Raw genomic sequence first — 21,845 nt, forward strand, 5'->3', positions numbered from 1 at the left:
CCGCCCAGTTGGGCGGTGATTCTGTGTTAGCCCTGATTACTAGCAAGCACGTGGCCATGAGCCATCCTGTGCCCTCCTGGCTGCTGCAGCCAGCAGTGCAAGCTAACGCAGTCGTGTGACAGCAGAGCAGGCTCCTCTCTACTCTAGATCTTGCAGACTTTCTGGGCGGGCTAATCCAACACTGTTCCATGGCAGTCAGTGGTAATTTCCTGTTTAGTATTAAAAGGCTGCATTTCCAGAAAATTGTGTCTGGTTTTCTTTTTTTTTTGTATTAAATCTCAAGAACGTTTTGTCACCCTTTCTGTAAACAAAGGGCATAGGAAGTACAATTTCACAGAGATAAGAGACTTACATGTAGGCTGAGGAATGCGTGAACAAAAAGACCTCCAGTATTGAGAAATAAATCCACGTCCTTTTTTAATTTTTTTGGAGTGCGTATCTTGCTGTGGTTGCTTACTCAGCTATGATGGCCTTTCAGTTACAGCAATAACTTCGATAGGGGTAGGACTGTCTGAGAATAAAGTAGCCATAAGTCGGTTCCCCCATGATTTCACATGCAGATCAACCAGCAAAGTGTAGTTCTCAGTACTGACAACTATAATTTCTTCCTCCATTCTAATTGGAGTTTTCCCACTGACTTCAGCTAGACTCGTTGTTAATAGTATGTGCCTTTTAGGCAGCTGGCTTGTAATCTTAAATTAGATACCACCAGTGTGACTTGCCTCATCTAACGTAAGGCAGCTGAAACCCGTTGGGCAAGTTGTTCTGTGAGAGTTGCCGTCTCTCTCCATCAACTGCAAAGGGAGCCTGGATGTGTACTTGGCATTGGTAAGGCCTCACCTCAAGCACTGTGTTTACTTTTGGGCCCCTCACTACACGAAAGATGTTGAGGTGGTCGATCGTGTCCAGAGAAGGGCAACGAAGCTGGTGAGGTTTCTGGAGAACAAGTCTTATGGGGAGCGGCTGAGGGAACTGGGGTTGTTTAGCCTGGAGAAAAGGAGGCTGAGGGGAGACCTTATCGCTCACTACAACTACCGGAAGGGAGGTTGTAGAGAGGTGGGGGTCAGTCTCTTCTCACCAGTAACAAGCGATAGGACAAGAGGAAATGGCCTCAAGTTACACCAGGGGAGGTTTAGGATGGATATTAGCAAAAAGTTCTTCACAGAAAGGGTTGATAGGCATTGGAACAGGCTGCCCAGGGAGGTGGTGGAGTTGCCATCCCTGGAGGTATTTAAAAGATGGGTGGATGTGCTTAGGGACATGGTTTGGTGGTTTTGGCAGTGTTAGGTTGATGTTTGGACTTGATGGTTTTCAAGGTCCCTTCCAGTCTAGACAATTCTACAATTCTGTGACCAAGTCCTGGAGTAGATGGTTATATCCTAGATGTTTGAAAGAAAGTGATTTGAACTCTGTCCTGTTGACAAATTTCTGTGCAAAAAATTGACCTTGCTGAAATGTATCGGAATCCTCTCAGTATTTTTAGCTCAGAGAATGCTATTTCAATGCCGGATTTTCCCTGTAGATTCTTCCTGAAGGTAGATTTTGGGAAATCGCACTTGAACTTACCTAACAAATAGTGTGACAGTCTAGTGAAAATAGCACATTCCTATTTCTGTTTTGTTTTTAATCACTTCTGGCTGGCAATTTTACCTTCTTCTATATTCTCCAGTGCTAAGGATGGAATTAGAGGTTTTGCTGGAATCTTTCAGAATTTATACTGAAAGCAGTTCCTTCTGGAGAGGTTAGTGTTTCCTGTTTCAATGATTTTGAGGTAGTCCTAGGTTCTGTTACCCTGTTTCTTCTTCCCTTTTTCTCCCCTTCAAATTTCTTCTTTCTAGTGTTTGGATATTTCATTAACCTGACATTTGTTCTGTTTTAGGAGAAACCTGATGCCAGCCCCACATCTCTACAGATGCGATCCCAGATTGAGGTAAGGACTTTACTTTTGACTATCTGTGCTTGTTTGTTTGTTCGTTCTTTAATTTGATATTCTGCATAAATTGGGCAAAGGCTGCTCTCACTGCTATGTGTCTTCTCTTGCAGGAGTCACTTGGTCTCAGCAGCACTGCGTCAACACCTGACACTGAAAGAAAGTAAGTGAAGGCACAGGATGTGAGAAAGGAAGGAGGGGGAATTTGGTACATTTTCTTTTTCCTTGGAGTAAATGAATTTTAGATTGCATTGGTGTTTCAAAATTTCAGATCCAGCCCCTACTAATGAATCCCATTTTGGAACCTGCTTCTTTCCTTGTTCTCTCTTGGCCTTTTATTATTTTGTTTTTTTGATCAAGGGAGGGTTATCTTTTCTCATCTCTGTGAGGACTTGGGGTGTGCATACTCCAAGATGACTCATTGTCATTTTTGAGGAACTTCACTTAATTCACGTTCTCTGCAAATTAAACCTGCTTAAAAAATAACTTTCTGTGACTAGACCTAAATGCAGCCAAAAAGAGATAGGCAAGGGGAAGGGAGAGTTACAAACTTAAATCACTTTCCTTTTCCTGTGCACTCCTGGGTTTGTAACTGTGCTTTTGAAGAAGGTGCCAAGGGAATGAAGCATTTAAAACCAAGTTAAAAGGAGCTTTAATTTTAGCAGTCCTTAATAAAAACCTCTCTGTGAGGACTGAGAGGGTTTCTGTTTACTGTCACCTCCTGCTGCAATGTGTGTGCTTGTTTTCTGCGCCTCCTTCCTTTGATCCCAAGATCTTGGATCCCTACTGCTAAGGGTAACGTGCAGCAGTGCATGAAGACAACTGACACTGTATTTCCAATTGCCTGCCCTTCATGGGATAGTGCCAGCTGTACTGGTTCAGAGGGAGTATGTGGAATCCAGTTGTGATGTGACGTGCTTTCGTAAGGTTTTACAGTCCCACATTTGAATATCTTCTAGTGATTCAACACTGGACAATAATAGGAAGGTTGTAAGAAATTGCTGCCCTTGCTGTTGCTAGTTCAGCAGAAGGAATGTCAGTCCCAGAGGTAGTTGTGGTGGATGTGGGGTATGGGACTTGCCTGCACGCTGGCTGTGTAGAAATCAGTTGTATGGTAGGGAACAGCTGCTTAGGAGTTTTTGTGGGATTGTCTGAAAGCTGGTTCATGCTAAAGATCTTGGAAAGCAGTAAATTATCTTTTAGAGGTGCCTTTTGTCTTTGTAACTTGGAGAGAAAGCAGGGATGGTTCGCCTGAGGTAGATGCTCATTTTCAAAACAGCTTAAGACAGATGAGGTGAATTTTACCTTGGGTACCATCACTGCCCCCGTTTTACGTGCCGTTAACAGAGAAAGCCTAGAAGGCTTAGGGCTTAAAACTAGTGCTTCAGATACTGAAAGATGGAGAAATTTTCTTCAAGGATACCTCCCTGTCTAACATTATAGTGAAACCAGAACTGCCAAGTGGATGGGAACATTATGAGAACTGTAATCTGGGAAGTAAGCCTCCAAGGTTATCCTGTAATCATGCTTTTCTCTCAGTCTCAAAGCACTTTCCCCATGGGTAAATATCATCATCCCACCTCAGGTAATAATGAGATAAAGATCTTGCAGGAGGACAGCACACAACTGGGAATAAGGTCCTCTTACAGGTTTTAGCCAGCTTCCTAAATTGTGTCTCTGTGTAGGTGTTGTACCACAAATAACTGAATGAGAAGACAGTATCTACGATAACATCTTCTGAGTGACTCTGAGAGCCCGTTTACCTCACTGAAAGGAAATTAACCTTGTTATCTTAGTCCAGATGAAGGGACCTGTGATTTTTGTGGATTTTTCAAGAATGGAAGTGTCCTGTTTGAGAATTTGTCTGTCAGTTCAAGGTTGTACATGATTAACCTGATCAGATACATGAAACTGGCACAGGGTAGGTTGTGTGAAATATCTGTGCAGTAAGAAACAAGGCAAAGTGATGCATACTAATTGGGAAGGTGTTGAAAATAAATGATATCTACTTAATACCGTACAAATTATTCAAAACCAAAATTATACAGGCCTGTGCCTGTTAGTGACAGCCTGCCACATCAATAGTTGTTTCATCCCTCTAGCTTGGAGGGCTGAATTGTCATGGGAGGCAGTGTTTATAAAATTGATCTGCAGGAAAATGACCACTTCAAGTCCATCTGATACGTCTGTACTTGCTACTAACATGTTGAATTTGATGGTTTTGGGGGGAGGATGGCATGTTGGCCCTGGAGGGTTTTTTTGGGTTTGGTGTTTAGTTTATGGCTTTCATCTGAATTTGCTGTGTGGGCATGCTGGGAGACAGGAAAGCTTGTCCCTTTGGGGCTGCTGCTTTTGTGGCCTCCTCATGCTGTGTGAAAGATCTGGGTTAAACCTTTTACAAAACTTCTTTTGTTGTGAGAAGACTCCAGTTTGCCAAACCTGAAACTCGATGCAGATGTGCATTGGTTTCTCATATTCACAAAGAGATTTGGGGGGCAAAAGGAGAGATTTGTCCCATAATAGACATCTAGATTTTCAGGAGCTGAAAAATCTGTTATGTGAGTACTCTTCCAAAGCCCAAGTAACTGCTTGCCCAGGAAATGTTATATTTCTACATATTGAAAATGTAAACGTTTTCTCAGGGTGAGGTGAGTTTTTTCTGTGTTCTGAGCATGCTGCTTCAGTAAGTTAAAGCAAGTCCCAAGGAAAAACACACAGTGGGGTAGGGAGGAGGGTGAGCAAGTGGCCAGCTGGAATGTGGTTGCTCTCAGTAGCTCCCTCACCCAGTGCTGCTGCCTGCACACCCTGCAGCTTAACACCAACAAGGTCTAAAGTTTTAAAATAACACACCTGGATGGCTGTTTAATTTGCCAGAGCTGAGAGATTCCAGACAGAAAGAGGCTTTGAGGGAGTCTGGAAGAAGCTATGTTTGTTTTAACCTGGTTTGGTTTTCCTTTTCTGTGGTGCCCAACTGAAGAGAGAGCCTGACAGGCTCCACTGTACACCGCACTGAAAACAGATTAGCCTTGGTGCTCCGTGGTAGGGAAAAATCCTGTTTGTGAGGACAAGCAGTGTATGTTCAGTCTTGCCTTGAGTCTTACTAACCTTGCTGCCCAGTCTGTTCAAAGCCAGCATGAAATTAGTCGGTGCCCTCTGTCCGGCAAGTTGCTCAACAAGTGTCTGTCTAGTGGGTGATGTGCTGTAACACAGAAGAGCAGCCGTAGTGCCTGGAGGGAGGCAAAAGGGGTTAAACGAGGCTGGAGGCAGAGCTGCTTGTCACTTCAAGTCATTGCCCCTCCAAAAGGCATTTGGGACAATGCTACCTTCCTCTGTTGCTGACAACACTGTTCCTGTTAATTAGACGAAGCTACAAAAAAAGACTGCACGTATGAACCTGCTCTGTGCATTATAAATGCCCTACCAAAGGTGGTTTTCATTCGCTTGACTATAACAAAGAGAAAAATCTTCACTGTAGCAAAGGCTTTTGAGATTTATGCGAATAACAGCAAGGGTACTGAAGTGGCCTGAAAAGCTATCTGTAAACAACAGAAAACAAAGTCATGTTTGTTCAAGCTTGGCCTCACAATTCCTCTGATTTTTTGGCCATACTGGAGTTCCTTCTGTAAATTGAAACAGTTGGTCAGGCTTCTGAGACATACAATATTCAGCAAATAATGCAAAGCATGGAATGAGATGTTTGTAGCTTTCTTCTCTTAATAATAAATTTCATTTCCCTCTGCCCTTTTCAAGATTCCCATCTTTTAAACTGCAGTCTTGCTGTCCGTTGTGGTGCTAGTGTAAGTTTGTAGATTCTCAGTGTGCCTTCAGCGAAGTGGCAGTAGCATCTTTAACAGTGGTATTACTCGTTTTCAACAAAAATCTTTGCAGAACGGCAGGTGCTCCTGCATAGACACAATGACTTCTGCATTTGCTAGAAGAATCATCAGTGTAACAAATATGCAGTAAATGTGTTCTTAGCAGTTACTGTTGCTTCTTTGTCCCCATACCATGTTGGTCTGTATTGTATATACAATCCCTATTATTTCCAAGTGATGGCAACACCCCAAGGATGTTTACTCAGGGGACTGAGCAGGGTTTTCTCATAATTGTAAACAGAACATTTAAAACAATGTAATCCAACTTTTAGCCTGTTCCCGTTTTTGAGCATTCAAATCTACATGACAGACTGATGAGCTCTGCACGTTTGCCAGGAAATCCAGGTTAAACCCAGTCCCCTGAACTCAGGCTTCTGCATCCTGACTCTCATCCTGTTTTTAGAAGAACTGGGGATGTTGCAGAGGGGAAGTTGTGTGTTTTCCCTCTTGGGAAATAGATCTGTTTGCTGTCACTGTTTGGTCCAGCAGCCTCTGGGCAAGTTTCAAATGTGGTGTATCGGAGAACTGCCAGGAAAGAGAAGGAAGCAGGTGAGGGATCCAAGAGCACTGCATACAGATAGGATGAGGTACAGTCACTCCTATATACTCTTTTTTTTTTTTTTTTTTTTTTGCAGCTGCTAGAGAAAGGAAAGACAAAAAACAAGGCATGAGGTAACAGTTACGGCTATCTGGTGTTTCGCAGGCGTTCCCACCACCTTTGCGTGGCATTGGGTGTTATGAATTGTCACATCCTACGTGAATCACCTGCTGTTTCTTGGACTGTACCACTCAAGCACACTGCTGACCAAGTAAATGGTCGTAATTCATGTTAAGTGCCACAATTCATCCTGCTGTACTCCTCAGCCTGTGGCACAGTACAGTTTAAGTATTCTCAACCCTGTGATCCTCAAGACTTAAGTCCCAGACTCTGCGAGAGCAAGGAGCTGAGCAGAAACAGACTTTTCAAGCAGAAGGTGCTGGAGAAAAGCACACACATGTGGGGTGCAGGCGGCACAGGGCGGCATTGCTTGGGGGCTTTACATTCCCCTGGTGTGGGGGAGCTGCTGTGCCCCCGGCAGCTGTGTCCTCAACTCCCTGCCTCAGCTGCTCCCAAGAGTGAATGTCTTTGTCATCCTCTCTGTGCAGGACGTACATCTCGCACTGAGCCCCTCGCACATTGAGTTCATACAGTTTGGCCAGATCTCTGATGGCTTGTTGGGAATGTCAGAGGAGGAGTCGTAGGCTGCTGGGGCGTTAGAGTTTTCTCTGAGGTCGTCAGCAGGCAACCAGTGAGGCCACAACAAGTGGCTGCTATCTGCATGCTGTTGTCTCTGCAGGAGAAACTATTGACTGAATCTATTTTTAGGGATTTTCTGAAATGGATTGTGCCATAGTAAAGCCAGTCACCGTCCTGTGGTATACACTTGAACTACAAATTAGCCTGAGGCTTGGAGTGTGCCTGCAGTTCAGTGTTCCCATCTTCCACAGTGATTTTCAGTGAAAGCAGCAGTCTCTTTAAAAACGGCTTTCGTTTTGCGAACAGGTTCATGCAAGCCTCGATTCTGCCGCTGTAGACTATCTACTGGCCTTTGCCAGTAGTTTTTAACACTAGATTTCCTAATCCTCTTCCCCTGCAGCATTCAAACTGCAGGTCAAGCTTTGAATGCAGAAGGTTATTAAATCATCCCTCCAGGTCATGGATGGGGGGGGCTTAAATTCCATCACGTTTGATTCTGGCAGCTTCTCAAGGTGCCCAAATTGACTTTGGCAGGTATTTGTAAGCTCATCTGCAAAGAAACAGGAGCGCAGGTCTGACAGAGGATGTGAGGCAGAGAGAGGGCAGAAACTGAGAAGAACGAAGCAGAAAATAAACAAATCCCCCAAATCAAGGATGCTAAAGGCTGCACTTAATTACTAACAGAATATATTGTTCCTTTTGCATAGTTTAAAAATGGAAAGGAATATTGGAAGAAAAAGACGTAAGAGCTTGCTGCACTTGAGACGTCTGCATTTAAGATACTTTTTTATACCCCTGCTTGCAGCAATCAAAAAGAATCAGTGAATGTGTATGGCCCTGTTTTCACTTGTTTGAGACCTGATTTAGTCAAAGCCAAATTATTCATGCTGCCTTTAAACAGCCTCCTCAAGAGAAGTAGGGCAGGAAACTCTCACAATAACCCGCACAATGGGAGTGAGAGGCCAGCCAAACGCCGCCTGGGACACGTGAGGAGGGAAACCAGTGCGCCTTTGAGCAGCTGGAAGAAGATTTCAAGCCTGGTAATTTTGTACGAGGAAGCATGAACGGCGCCTTTCATGAGACAGCCCGACTTGTCGCAGCTAGTCGGCACGGCACGGAGTGAGCAATGCACTCAGACCAGGGTGCATTGCATGCAGTACGTTGGACCCTGCTCTTTGCTATCAAAGAGTTTTTAGCTGACAATTATCTGCCTCCTGGCTGGGACCCACCAGTCATCTATTAAATACGTGATGTAGCCTCATCTGCCCGCTGCCAGTCACCGAACCGAGCCTGTGGGACCAACGTGGTGGCTTCTGTGCTGGTGGTGGCAGAAAATACACATACGCACGCACAGCCCACAAGCAGCTCAGTGTTTGTTTCCACTGAGAAAGTTTTGACCTGGTTAAAGAGCCATTGCTATGGAAACCTAATGAGAAGATAATTGAATGAAACGTCTTTGCTTTCCATCCCTTTCTCACACTGGTGCCAGCAAGGTCAGAACCTTGCAGGCCTGCTTTCTCTTCAGGTTCATGCAAATTTGATAAAAATACCAAAGGCCCGTTTTCTTCCCTGTGCCAGCTCTGGTTAGATAAATTATCTTGTATTCAGTCAGGAGCAGTTACAAGTCTGTCAGTTTTTCATACTAATTATGTGACTGGGCCATTTCTAATGTACGTGGATAACCAAATGGCTTTGCAGCAGAGCCAGTGTGCACTTTTGCATTGGTTTATTCACCGCTATGAACGTGCCTAATATTTGTAGATTGAAAATCCCATCCAAAGCATTTTCCTCAATGGGCTATAAATAGTCATTGGGAGGGAATAAGAGGGCCACTATCGGTTTATTGAAGAACATAACAGTAGTGGTTTCATTATCAGATGGTGCTATGCACCTGTGGATTTTATGGTCCGTAAATGAGATGCGGCCATGTGTTAAAGCACATTTGCATTTAAAATACTTAGTGTTGAAACAAAAAAAACATCAGAAATCCCACCATTCTCAGTTCCCATGTTTGTTCTGCTTCAAGAACGATGAGCTTTCAAAAATCAACAGGCACATTCATGAAAGCAGCACATGGTGTCATTTGTTTCCTTTCCCAGTTCTGCGATGTACCGGCACATTCACATCTCAGGGCATGTATGACTGTGTCTCTTGTAAAATCAACCGCTCTGTATGCGAGATAAGCCTTGCTGGTTTTCTGTCTAAGATCACAATCAGTCCAGAGTTAACAGATAAAACTAGCCTCATAGCTCAGTACAGCCTAGTTAAAACCTATCCTAATAATCAGATACAGTCTCAGTTGGCTTGTGACGCAAATGTGTGCATTGGTTCTTCCTTGTGCACCAAGTTTTGGAGCCCACCTCCAGTTTTCAAGGGTTCATTTATAAAAGGGAGGATTGCTTAGGTATAGCAAGGTCACCCCCACTACAGCACTTTTGTGGAAAGATAAATTCAAAGACTGCTTTGGATGCCTGGCTTTGCCATTGTTCATGCAAAACCCACAGGCTGCAAGAGATGAACCAGAAGTGTCCTCCAGAGACAGTCCTCGTGTCCAGATCTTTGTTGTCAAAGATGTCTGGTCTGTGTCTTCCAAGGACCCTCTTCAAAGCAGTTAGTTTTTAAAGCTGCCCTCCCTTTCTCTACTTACTGTTGGAAGTTTGTCCAAATAGTTAGGAACTGTTAACTCCTCTTTTCTAATTTCTTTCCAGCTTATGTCTACTTGTTCCTGTGCCTGATTGATTAATAGGCAATACATTAATCTTCTTGCAGTTTTCAATTTTGACAGACTGAACAGGCAAAACTTTTCTAGCTTTCTCTCTTAAGATAAGCTGTCCGGTTCCCTGACTATTCTAACAGCTTTTCTTACTAACAGCTTTTTCTTACTTCTGGTTTGAATTCATCTTTCTTGAGCATGAGTAATGACAGTTGTACAGCTATTCCCATATATTTTCATTCTTTGTACTGCCATTGGAATTTCCCATCCTTACGCCTTTTAGGATTAATGTGTTGGGTTTTTCTCAGTCAGCTTTTTTCAGCTGGTATCCCCAGGTACTCTGTCATTTGCAAACCTCCAGCATTTGAAAGAGTGACTTTTGTGTCAGTCCTGTTTGTGTACTTGCTTATTTTAGCGTTGAATGTAAACTCACTTCTGTTAAGGTGGCTACTTCCCGGTCCAGGTTCTCCACTCTGGCTGCTGCTACTAAATTTTGTGTTGCTGATCACAGTAAATTACTGAGGTAATTTACTAAACTCTGCTGAAACCCGTCATCTCTCTAAGGCAGTAATATTTGGTTACTACCAAAATTAGCTACGTTTTTAGATTACCTATTGTGCTGCTTCCCCCCCCCCCCCCCCCCCCCCCCATTTGTGTATTTCAGGAGTTTAGCTCCAAGTCTAGTATCAGCCTAGAGATGGTTTTGAATCTGTGACACTAATGGATTAAAGATTTGACCCCTTCTGCAGCTCGCTTCCAGAGATTATGGGTTGATAAGAAAGTACTCCTTCCCTCGGGCTATAAATCTTTTTTTCTTCCATCTTGTCTGAACATATACCCATACATTTCTTCTGCTATATGCTGTGACAGAATACATTTCATGTGAAAGCTTGCTAATGAAGTTGTACATCAGACCACAACAAAAATGAAGGCCTCCACGGCGGAGTAATGGCATTTGGCTCCCTTTCAGACACGCAGTGCTGAAACTTCTGCCAAGTGTCACTGCATCATTAACTTTCAGTACAAGTTATCAGTCTGTGAATGGAAGAACACAAATCACTTGCAGTGCACGTTCACAGAGGAGCTGCAGATTTAACAGAATAAGGGAGTGTAATTGGCAAATCAAACATACAGCAACTCTGAGGTATTCTGGAATTTTTCACCAGACATCTAGGAAGTAAAATGCTTGATTGATTTCACTGAGGATTTTTAAGCATCAGAGTTGTCTGGTGGAACTAAAAAGCAAGTGCCTTATCAGGCTCTGTGTGGTAGGTTTTGTCAGCATTTCCATCTCTTCAGAGCAGCTGTTTGCATTTTCAAGGTCAGCCCAGGCATGGAAGATTTCCTCTTTAGGGAATGCATGAAATGATAGTTGGAATTTGCATCCTCTGATGAAACTCAGCATAGTTCTTAAATCACTTATAAACGAGAAGGTGGTCTGCTTGCTGTGGATCCTGCTCTTTTCCTCACTCACCCCTTCTAGCTCAAGCACATCAGAAGTTTCCTACTGTTCTTCCCCTTCTTCTGAGGTCAGTGTATGACAAGTTGGTGGCCTCAGGCTAAGTCCCAGTGAACAGATGTCCACATCACAGACATTGCCCCTACACCTGCTACTTACTTGCATCGTCGTTGGCAACTGCGCAAGGGAAGAAAAGGATTAACATGGATTTGGAGGCTGAAGAGCAAAGAGACTGCCTCTCCACTTCAAGACTGATTTCACTAGTGAGGCAAAGTTCTGATCATTAACAGAGTTCACTTTCTAAGGATGGTGATTTGGTGCATTTCATGGATTCTAAATTCATTTAAGATAAATAGAGTAACTGCTTGATGGGTGAGGTCTGTGCTCAGGTGCAAAACCTGACTGGTGGAATAATTCTGTCAGTTCCAACAGAACTTGGCTTTCTTTTTACTTGGTTGTCTCCATATACAAATCCACATGCTTTTGATCTCATTTACCTTTATTTAGAAAAATACTTGCTGACAACTTTATTTTTAAGTGTCTGGATGAAATCCTGGCCCCATTGAAAGTCTTTACATTTTGACACTGGCTTTTCTGGAGTTTTTACCCAGAAAGCATGGGGTTTGTATTTTTCTCCTACATTTGTTATTCAGGCTTCAATAAAATCTAATCATTTTGTGGCATATCACTTACATCATTAACTTTTCCCCTTCAAGGGTGAACTTTATCAGCAGGGAAAACACTAAACGTCTCCCTGTGATTGGTGAACTACAAATCTGAAATTTGGTTGCTTCAATTGGTTTGCAGTTTGTGCTGGATTAAATTTCTAATCAATCTGTGCTTGAAGGAGGTTACATTTCAGAGCTTCTCTGTGCCAAACCCTCCTTGTCTAGATGAATTACTAAACCCAACTGAAACTTCATAGTGTCTGATTTCCCCTTTAATGATGTCTTTGCAAATTGATGAGCATGTTTTTCATGCTTACAAAACGTTGGCCAGTAATTGCTTACATCTTCTAAACTCTGAACTGGCTTGAACTGAAATACTCCTTCAAGTAGTTTACTGAATTGATAAAAAACTCTTCATTGCCCTCTTCTGGGGGTCTAAGAAAACGCAAGGAGCCTGTGCAAACGCTGTGGACAGCAACTAGAGTATGGCATGCATGTATTATTGTATGGCCTCGTTCAAAGAACGATTTGGCTTGAAGTCTTCTTGGTGTGCTGGGGTATGCATGTTTCTGTTCTGCATGGCTGCACTACAGCCACCGCACAATAGGGCATTGTCATGTCGCGGGGCCGAGCTCTCAACAAAGAGACTGCAATAATGCTTTGCACTTGGACCCTCCAGCAAAGCCATTGAAGCTGGCAGAAGTCATTTCACTGGCTTGGCACAGCTTGGTTAAATAGTGATTCCCATAGGAAGGCTTCAAAGAATTGCACAAGATTTGGTAATTTCTATTAGCTTCATTTATACAGGCAGAAACAAAGGCAATGAAGGGGGGTGATGTCTCATCAGAGATCCCACAATGAACCATTGGCACAGAGTTGGAATCCATTACAGAAAACTAGTTCAATGAGCATAAAGGCCGAGAATAAAAGATTTACTTACTATTTCAGTGGGTTGTTTGTAAAGTCCATGTTCTGTTAAAATAAGTCTCTCCAGCTAGCTTTTGAGGAAGGGAGTATACAGTGGTTGGAAAGCACACAGAAGGGACTCAGGAGAAAGAAGCTGTAGTCTCCCATCATCTATGGTTGCACTTCATAGGGTTTGGACAAGCCTTCTTCACCTTGTCTTTAAAAAAATCTCTACTCCTGTATTCCACACAGTGGCTTCTGAAAGTGTAATGAGTGCATATTTATAAAGCATTTTCAGATAAAAACCAAACAGGCCAAAAACTGTTATGCAGCTAAACAAATACAGCATCCTCATGCTACGGTTTCTAAGGCAGCCAAAATACTGTTTTACAAATAGAAAGGGGGGAATGTATGTGGAAAAAGTGTTTTTCTGAGGGATCCCTAGACTCCTTTGCCTTAACCATTGGTTTCTGTTGGTATGTGTTTTTCTATGCTGGTCACAAAAGGCATGTTTAAGAGGGGAACTCAGTTACTGTGGTTGGACCAGTGCGTTCAGTTTTTGTTTCGAACTTGCTGTGTTGGGAAGAAAAGGGAAGAGAAAACAGCTCATGATATACTGTTTAGAAACTATAATTTACTGTAATCAGACAGCTCCCATGAAATGTGAGAAGCCTACATCAGTAAGTCCACTTCTCTTTTTTTGTCCTAGGCTTTCCATTCATAAATCAAGTTCGGAAGAAGGCTCTGTAGGTCAGTATATTTCATTTTATTTAATACTCCTATGGAATTCTTAAGCGGGTTTTGAGTTTTGCTTGTGCTGGGATGTGAAGAGCTGAGTAAACACAATGCTGGCAGAAGTCAGCAGCATTTGTGGGGGGAGTGGGGAGGCGAGTCTTCACAGCTTTAAAAGTTAGATGCTGGCTGTCTCAGTGATCACTGAGACTGCCCAGCCATGTGATAAATGTGTCATGTGATAAATATGCATCTTTTGACTTGTTATATTGAATTTCAAATGTCTGCATGTTAGACCACTGTTAGCCTACCTGTTTGTACTCTGAAAATTACCACTGCCAGTGAGTAACTGGTGTTTCTGTTATTTTTGTTCACATCATACCAGAGTCTCTTCCTTTTTTTTCAGAAATATTTTTCATTCATAAATATGTATTTGTTTTCCATTGTCTCTCGCTTTTGCTTTTTCTTTTTTTTTTTTTCCTTAACTTACAGTATTTAGTTCATGTTGCTATCCTGAGTTATTAGCTGAGTTGATGCAATTCTGGACAAATTCTATTTTGCTCATTGGAGAGGAAGAGAAAATCTGTGGGTTTTTTTTCTTTCTTTTTATTTTTTTTTCTAGGGGCATTTCCACACAGTCTAAGCTTAAGCTGTGTTTCAGAGAGTCAGTAAACCCAGCTCTAGGGCTTCTAGGGAAAGATCCAAAATACTACAGTCACGTGCTGAAACTCAGTGGCACAGTATAAACTGTGTTCCTTTGAATTTTTTAAAAGCAGGAGGGTGAAGTAGGTCTTTATCAGTAGCATTTCTGCCAGATCAGGCACAGTATATTCTCTTGCAGATGGCATAAACTTTATAGTGTGTCCTCTTGTTAATTCAACAGAACACAGTTATATGCCCTACCTTGAGCCAGGTCCCGTTTCTTTTTTAGCACAATGATTTACTTCTGGGTCATATGCAGGTCTGATATTAAAGGACACAGAGACCCAGTTTTGTACAATCCAGGCATACAGAGAGTAAGGGTCCGATGTAGCTGATGGTCTCATAAAATTTCTCATGCCAAGTAGCAGAATGTGCGTGTGTGTTTGTTCATATGTGTGTGCATTTATGTATATATATGTATATAAAGTATTTCTTTTCTGTACAGATGTGCACACACATGTTGGAACATTACTTATCTGAGTTGTGGCTTAGACTGTGTAATTGTGGTTCAGTTAAATAGAATAAACCAACAAAATACTTCAAAAACACTTCTAGTCTTAAATTAACAACTCAATATCAAACTGAATGTAAAATATTTTCTGTTTATAATTCAAAATATGTAAGTTACTGGCTTATCTCAGTCCTCTGTAGCATTGGCAATTATAAAAGAATGTGCATTTTCCTGAAAAGCTATATCTGCATAGTTCTACTATAGAATAAATCAAGAAAACCAGAAAAATAGAGGTTTTTTTAATTCTGATTTCTGACTTAGAAAATACAGCTTAATGTTTGAAAGCTTCTCTAGCATTTACTAACTAATGTTTCTTTCTGAAATTCTTTTCCCCTTTACCCTCACCCTCCCACCTCACTTTCCTTTTAGGGAAAGCAGACTGGAAAAAGAAAAACAAGTTTTTTTGGCAGAATTTCCGAAAGAATCAGAAAGGACTAATGAGGCAGACTTCAAAAGGTAAGTCTTTTTTAAGGACACACAACCTATCCATATAAAATAGAAGGAGCCAGCATCACAAAGGAGAAAAATTAATTTGCAACTTTATGGCAGCTGGGGGTCTGTGGATCTGGAAGTGTCACAGGTTTAGTTCATTGTGACAGAGCTCAGACAACTCGTGTTCTGTCAGACCGCAAACATGAAGCTGGGATGCCTTCAGTGATCCTGTCAGTGATGGCACATGTGCAAAGTGATATGGTTAATGTATATTTATAAGTAATATCTGTAAATGAACAAGTTGTTTTGTGGGTTTTTTTTTTCTGATCCTGACTTGATGAGAGAAATGCTGATCTGTTTCAATTAGAAAGATGGTTCTGCTTTCTTTGGCATTTGGTTACTTTGACATGTTTGCTTTAGGCTTGAATCCAACCTCTCATTGTAGGAGAGAACAGTACGAGAAGGAATAGTAAAAGTGCATCTGGTAACTAATGCAAATGTAGGATCGATTCCATTTAAACCGTCAGGTGTCTTTCTCTAGTTCTATGAAAGACGCAGCTGTGTGTTGCTTAAAGTATTTCTCTTCACACAGAAAAGTTCTGTTTCCCCATGTGTATCTGTTAGATCCTTGTGTTGCAAATAGATGCTTCTCCACATCACTATGTCTGTGTTCAGATGGATTGTGAAAGATGACAGGAGCCCACTTAGGAGGTCAAAAAGGGGCACATTTACACTCTCAGTTAAGCGTAGGTCTTTGCTGGTTCTCAAGGCAAGTTCTAATTGTCCATGCTGATATGCCAAGCACATACCAAAAGAAGAGGTCCTGGAGTTGAAAGCCCCAGTACATCTGGCACCATGTGCCAGCTCAGTGGCTGCTTAGATGGCCTGGAGAGGTTGGAGGATGTGGCCAGTCCACAGCAACGAGCTGCAAGGAGCCCAGCACACCATTCCTGGAAGGCCTTCCCATCTGCTCTGGCAGCTGACTACAGTATTCCTTGGGGCTGAGTGCAGGACTCTTCTGGCATTAGCACTTTCTCTTTTGATTCTTGTCTTTCAGGGTCAATAGCTGTGTGATGACAGTCACTTTTTATTTCTGCTTGTCATGCTCTCTTGCTTTCAGTGTCAGAGCAGACTTCGTTTTCTAGCCCTAATTTACTTACTTTTCTTGCTCTTACTTCCAAGTCATTCAGTCCTTTGAAATCATACTATGAGGCTGCTCTGGGGAGGGTCTATTTCTGGCCAGCCAGATTGACATGGCAACCAGATTTCAGACCACTGGGTAAAATCCAGTTTCAGTGTACCCCACTCTGTGCATGACCTCTTTACACATGCTTGTTATCTTTGTGCTTTTTCCTGCAGGAGAGGATGTAGGGTATGTGGCCAGTGAGATCACGATGAGTGATGAAGAACGCATCCAGCTGATGATGATGGTCAAAGAGAAGATGATCACCATTGAGGAAGCACTTGCTAGGGTACGATATGTACATACTTCAGTTTCCTTGAGAAACGTGTTTTGGGATGTAGGATATACCAATTTGGAGTTTTCGTTTGCTCAGAAAGCATAGGAGAAGGGGGACAAAGCTTGCCTGTTTGTCTCATTGCACTAGATAGCATAAATTATATGGCAATTCCTTTGTTTATGGGGAAAAGTGAGATTTAGATCAACCAAAAATAGGTGTCCAGTGCATGGTAAATTAATCAAGTCTTAAAAGCATTTGCTTCTCTCCGTTGGCAGTAAAGGGTGCCAATCAGAAAAAAGCTCACATGTAGACATTTTCATTCCAGCTGTCTAAAATAAGGGAGAGGAATCTCACCTGAACTAGCCCTTATTTATCATGGATGTTCATAGGTTTGTTTAAGTACTAAAAGGAATACTGCAAGTTTTGCTGAGCTTGCCTTATTTATTTCAGAACGCATATATTTCTTATTATTTTCCTGCTGCTAATGGCTGAAGGGCAGTTTGATTGAAGGCTACCGTTTTCAGCAAGGAAAAGTTTAAAAATACTAATGTTTAAGCTAAAATTTCTTCTGCTTGTTTCTTAGCCGAAAAGGCGGTGTTTTGTTTCAATAGCCTTCAAGAAAATGAGTTCAGCCATTTTTGGCATTTGACATTAAAATCAACACAGATGTATTTATTTTGATAAGTACAGTGGCTGTCACAAGTTTTTATTTACAAAATCTAAATGTTAATAAAGTTAATAAACCACGAGAAAAATAACTTTAAGGTATTGTATTTGTGCAGCAATAGGGCTGAGATTTTAATTGCTCAGCAGCCAGAAGGTCAGGGTTAAAGTTTCCACACCATTTTTGGTTTTGTGCCCTTGAGCAAAATACTGTGGTGGAACACAGGGTATTCTGTATGGTCTCCATTACAGGTGCAGAAAACATGATTTAGATAATGAATTGGCACTCGGATAAATTTCTATACTGACATTTACATCTTGAAATAGATTATCCGAGAATGTAAAGTTGTATTATTGACTGAAGAAAATATTGCTCTGGTGGGAGTCACATAATGAAAGAAAAAGCAAAATTTTAAAATTACTGGGGGGTAATATTGGGAATTCTTTTACTTCTCTGTGGTTAAAAATTTTGTGGGGGAGGGTTGTACCTAATCTGTATGGTTCATATATGTACTGGTACTGTTTCCCTCTAGTGGTCTGAACTACTAGCAGCAACTTTTTCTTTTTTTTTTTTTTAATATCATCGGTTCTTGATGATCCTCTCAACAGTTTGACTCTACTAGGATTGGTTTTATGTCTTAAGCCTTTTATTGGAAAATAGAAAAGATGGTCTTTTGTTTTAAAATTATAAAAGATGGTTTCTAGTCCATACTGCGGATCGTTTCCTTTATGAAAGAAATTGGCAGGCGATTGTTATTTAGTCTGTCTGCTGTAAACTGTGCCTTTGAGATGTGGATGAGTAATTTATATTTTACCAATGACAGTTCATCAAAATTCAGTATTTACAGATCACTTCATTTTAAGAAAAAAAAATCTCATCATTAAACCTTCTGATGCTAAAGTAAATTAATTTATTTTGAACAAGTGAGACATGCAATGCAAAAGTTCTGATTTTCCCAGTTCCACAATGATATGGGGGCGGGGGGAGGGGGAACCCCAAAGGACATTAACTGTTGCTTCTTTAATGAAGAATGATAGCTTCTGCTCCCTGGAAAACATTCTCTCTGTCTTTTCAAATTTCAGCTGAAGGAGTATGAAGCCCAGCATAGGCAATCGAGCACTGTAGATGCTACAGAATGGCCTGATGGTTCTTACTCAACATTTGATGGGTCTTCCAACTGTAATGTAAGTACCTGTCATTCTGATATAGCTCACCAGTATCATTTAATATTTAAATTCTTTTATTGCAGTACAGAAATAGCCTGATTTACCTGTTGATTTGCTTAATAGAAACTGTATCATATGACCTATGTTCTGTCTACAGAAAATCTTCAACTTGGACTTTAAATCTTCAAGGTCTGTTATTGTAAACTTCAGTGGTCTTATTATCTTTTATTTTCTTTTTTTTTAATCTGGCCCTTTGTCGCTGAGTTTTTGAAGCACAAGTGATCCCCGGCCAAAAATGCCCATGTTCCAAAATGCACAGGAAAGGTGTGCATTTTTTAGGTTTTTTAGAGGGAATTATCTCACTTTGCTGACTCACAGTAACTGAGAAGTAGAGTTTCTCAGGCCTTCCTAGCTCTTACTGATAAATTCTAGGTGAGGGTTGAGCTAAGTCCTAGCTGCCTGCTTCTTTCAGATAGTTTTATCTCTGCATTGGCTAACTCTCAACCCAGAGAGTTTGCAGCTTTTCCGAGACCCATAAGCAGTAAGGCAGCTTTCCTCCCTCATATTTACTTCTGAGCTGTGTAGCTTCTGTTGTTTTTATGGGCACCAGACAGTCTTTGTGTCATGCCATACTGAATTAATTAATTTTTCCTTCCAAATATCTTCATTTTCACTGAGTAGTTTATTCCACTTCATTTCTCTAATTGAAAGTTCACAGATAAATCTTAGAGAAGAACACATTTGGCTGTCAAATCCAAGCTCTTTGTAACCCATATAATTGAATCATAGGCTTTTGAGACCATTGATTGATTTATTTGTTTTATTGTCAATGGAATTTCCTGCTAACTGCAGCAGACAGTTAGCTTCTCCTCCCTAAACAAAAAGAGGAATGCTATGTCATTTTATGAGATGCTTAAAATATTTTGTGGTGGAGATTTTCTTGTTTGTATTAAAAAAAAAAAATAATGTCCGTCTTTAGTTAGATGGGAGCAGAAGGGGGCTGACATTGACTTATACTGTGTTCTGATATATCAGAAATGTGCAAAGAATAGGGAAGGAAAGATCCTACTCTTTTGCAGTAATTGTTTAGCCAACTGAAAGATGTCTTGATCTTTTCTTCATTAGTATTTAGAGCCTGAACTCTCCCCTCTTGAGTCCTTTGGCTAAGGTACTTATAGCATAAAAGCCTCAAAACTCTAATTTACTGTGGTCAAATCTCAGAAGGATACTCAGTTTCTCTCTTAAATCTCCTGATAGTGGTTTACACTTGTATTGAAGTTACTGAAAGCTGTTTATAGCTCTGAGGACTCAACACGACTCGGTATTTGCTCCCTAATGGAATGGCTTGGCACCTTATCTCTAAAATTATTTTCCTAAGCCATCTTTGCACTTTGAGTCAAGAGCTCTGTTGCCTCTCTTTGCTGTTCTGGTAGGATTTGAACCATCTTCCTGCTAACTTCAATGGGAGCTCTCTATTCCATTGTTGTAGATACCTCTCAAGATTTTTGCCCTTGCTTCTAATTTTTACCCTGATTACATTTAACAGAAGCTGTGAAACTGCTTGCCTTCAGGGGAAAGCCAGATCATCTGCAGAAATGAAACTTCATGTTAGAACAAAAGTCAGCTTGGCTTCCTTTTTAGTGGACAAGAAAGAAGCTTGGGTTAGCTGGGGTGAAAAAACTTTGGGCTATAATTGGCATGCAAGAGGGAAAAACAAACAGTCCAAAGTATCGGATATGTCTACAGATAGCGCGTGTGTTCGCCCAGACTGTGTTGCCAAAGGACATCTCTATTTATCTAAAATGATCTGCTTTGAGAGGTGCAAAGATGGTTCTCTTTCAAGCCCTTTCTTTGCCAAATGGTTTGGCCTTCAGTGCCATTTGTGTGATTTGTACTCTGCAAAACTGGGATCTCAACGTAAAACTACACCACTCATTTTATAGAGACCGTGAAGCAAAGATATTTTTCCATATATTAAAACCATTTTGGTAGATAGCTCATTGCCTTCTAACCTCAGAAAGTAATTGAAAATATGAGTCACTGGAATTGAAGTTTATGGTTTGAATTAAAACTCCTTGGGCAATGGCTCTTCTGGTTCTGTTGGCATTTCTTCTGATTTTTTTTTTTTTTTTTAGTCTCATGGCCAAATTGTTACTGGGCAGTTTTTAATGGAACATTGTGATCATATTGATCATTTTGTAAATGTTTTGTACACACAACTGATACAAGTGAATTGCAGTATAATTGCAGATTGAAGGAATTTAGGAAAAAGATAATTTTTAGTTTACTTGCTATATGTTTGTTTGGTAACCTTGGGGATTTAAGAGACATCAAGACACTAGTGTAATGGCTTTTTTATTTTTTCTTCTTGTTTTATCTTCCCAGGCAGAGAGACCTGCTGGTAGTTGGGAGGACTTTGGAGGATAGGTCACTAGGTTATTATGGAGAATCTTGGTCTAGCGTTACCCAATGACTACATTTCAGGAAGAAAAAAAAAAAAAAAAAGATGGAATCTAAGCAATCAGAGAATCTAAAACTGAAGGCAGAATGTCTGGAGAATTCTAAGGGTTTAACTACTCCATTGCTTTCAAGTCAGTTCTGCCCACAGCATAAGAACAGCCACCTACAAAATAACATCTAAAGGGCAAATATCATTAGTTGTTGTTGTTTCCCTTTTTAGGGAAAAAAAAAAAAAAAGACGACTTTTTTTTTTTTTTTAACTTGTATAACTGTCATGTGTTTATGACTAACATCACTGGTGTTGATCCTTAACTCATTTTAAAGATTGATTTAAGGATCCTTTTTCCCAGCTCCTCCTCTTTTAAATTACTGTACCAAGAAATGCAAACTTGGGTTTCATATCCTTACAAAATTAAACCCTAAAGATGAACTGCAAAGAAGTGAAGGATCATCATCTCGGCATCTGAAGGGAGGCAGCCTGATGTCATTGCTGTGCTGTTAATTGTATGTCCTGTTTGTTTGCTCTTAAGAAGCAAACAAACAAAGGCCTTGCCAAGTCAGTAGGTGACTTGGTTCTCTGCCACTTGAGCAGTTTGGAGCTTTCAGTCTCACTACTGTGGTCCCTTTGTTTCACAACAGAGTATGTGTGTTATTTATTTGCTAATGTGGGAATGCAGTTGAAACTGTTTGTCTTTTTAGACAGATGTATCAAAAGTCTAAAATGCCTCATCATTTTTTTAGAATTTTTTTTCTGAATATTTATGTTTCATCTCTGTTGGAAAGAAGGCTACTCACAGTAATGCTAGACAAGCTTTCATTGCCTTGTGCCAAGTGTTGGGATGTAAGGCAGGTGCAGATTACAAATGGATCCCTTTCTGGATTTTAGATAAGGGCCTGTTTGTCCTCAGGAGTCAGAAAGTCCAGGGAAAG

The 21,845-nt window shown here is 41.0% G+C and overlaps 1 protein-coding gene across 2 annotated transcripts in view; it reads left to right on the forward strand.

Annotated features, from left to right (window-relative positions):
- Positions 1 to 21,845, forward strand: part of SASH1 (SAM and SH3 domain containing 1) — a gene marked incomplete at its 5' end in the record, with an annotated part of 571,880 nt that overhangs the window by 507,342 nt on the left and 42,693 nt on the right. For both annotated transcript variants that reach the window (XM_082480255.1, XM_082480256.1), the window contains 6 exons: positions 1,880 to 1,930; positions 2,044 to 2,093; positions 13,498 to 13,538; positions 15,103 to 15,189; positions 16,525 to 16,637; positions 18,372 to 18,473. In XM_082480255.1, coding sequence (XP_082336381.1) covers positions 1,880 to 1,930; positions 2,044 to 2,093; positions 13,498 to 13,538; positions 15,103 to 15,189; positions 16,525 to 16,637; positions 18,372 to 18,473 — 444 coding nt within the window. The remainder of the gene's footprint in view (positions 1 to 1,879; positions 1,931 to 2,043; positions 2,094 to 13,497; positions 13,539 to 15,102; positions 15,190 to 16,524; positions 16,638 to 18,371; positions 18,474 to 21,845) is intronic.

Source organism: Vanellus vanellus (genome assembly GCF_965231255.1).
Source record: "Vanellus vanellus genome assembly, chromosome: 3".
Lineage (NCBI taxonomy): Eukaryota > Metazoa > Chordata > Aves > Charadriiformes > Charadriidae > Vanellus > Vanellus vanellus.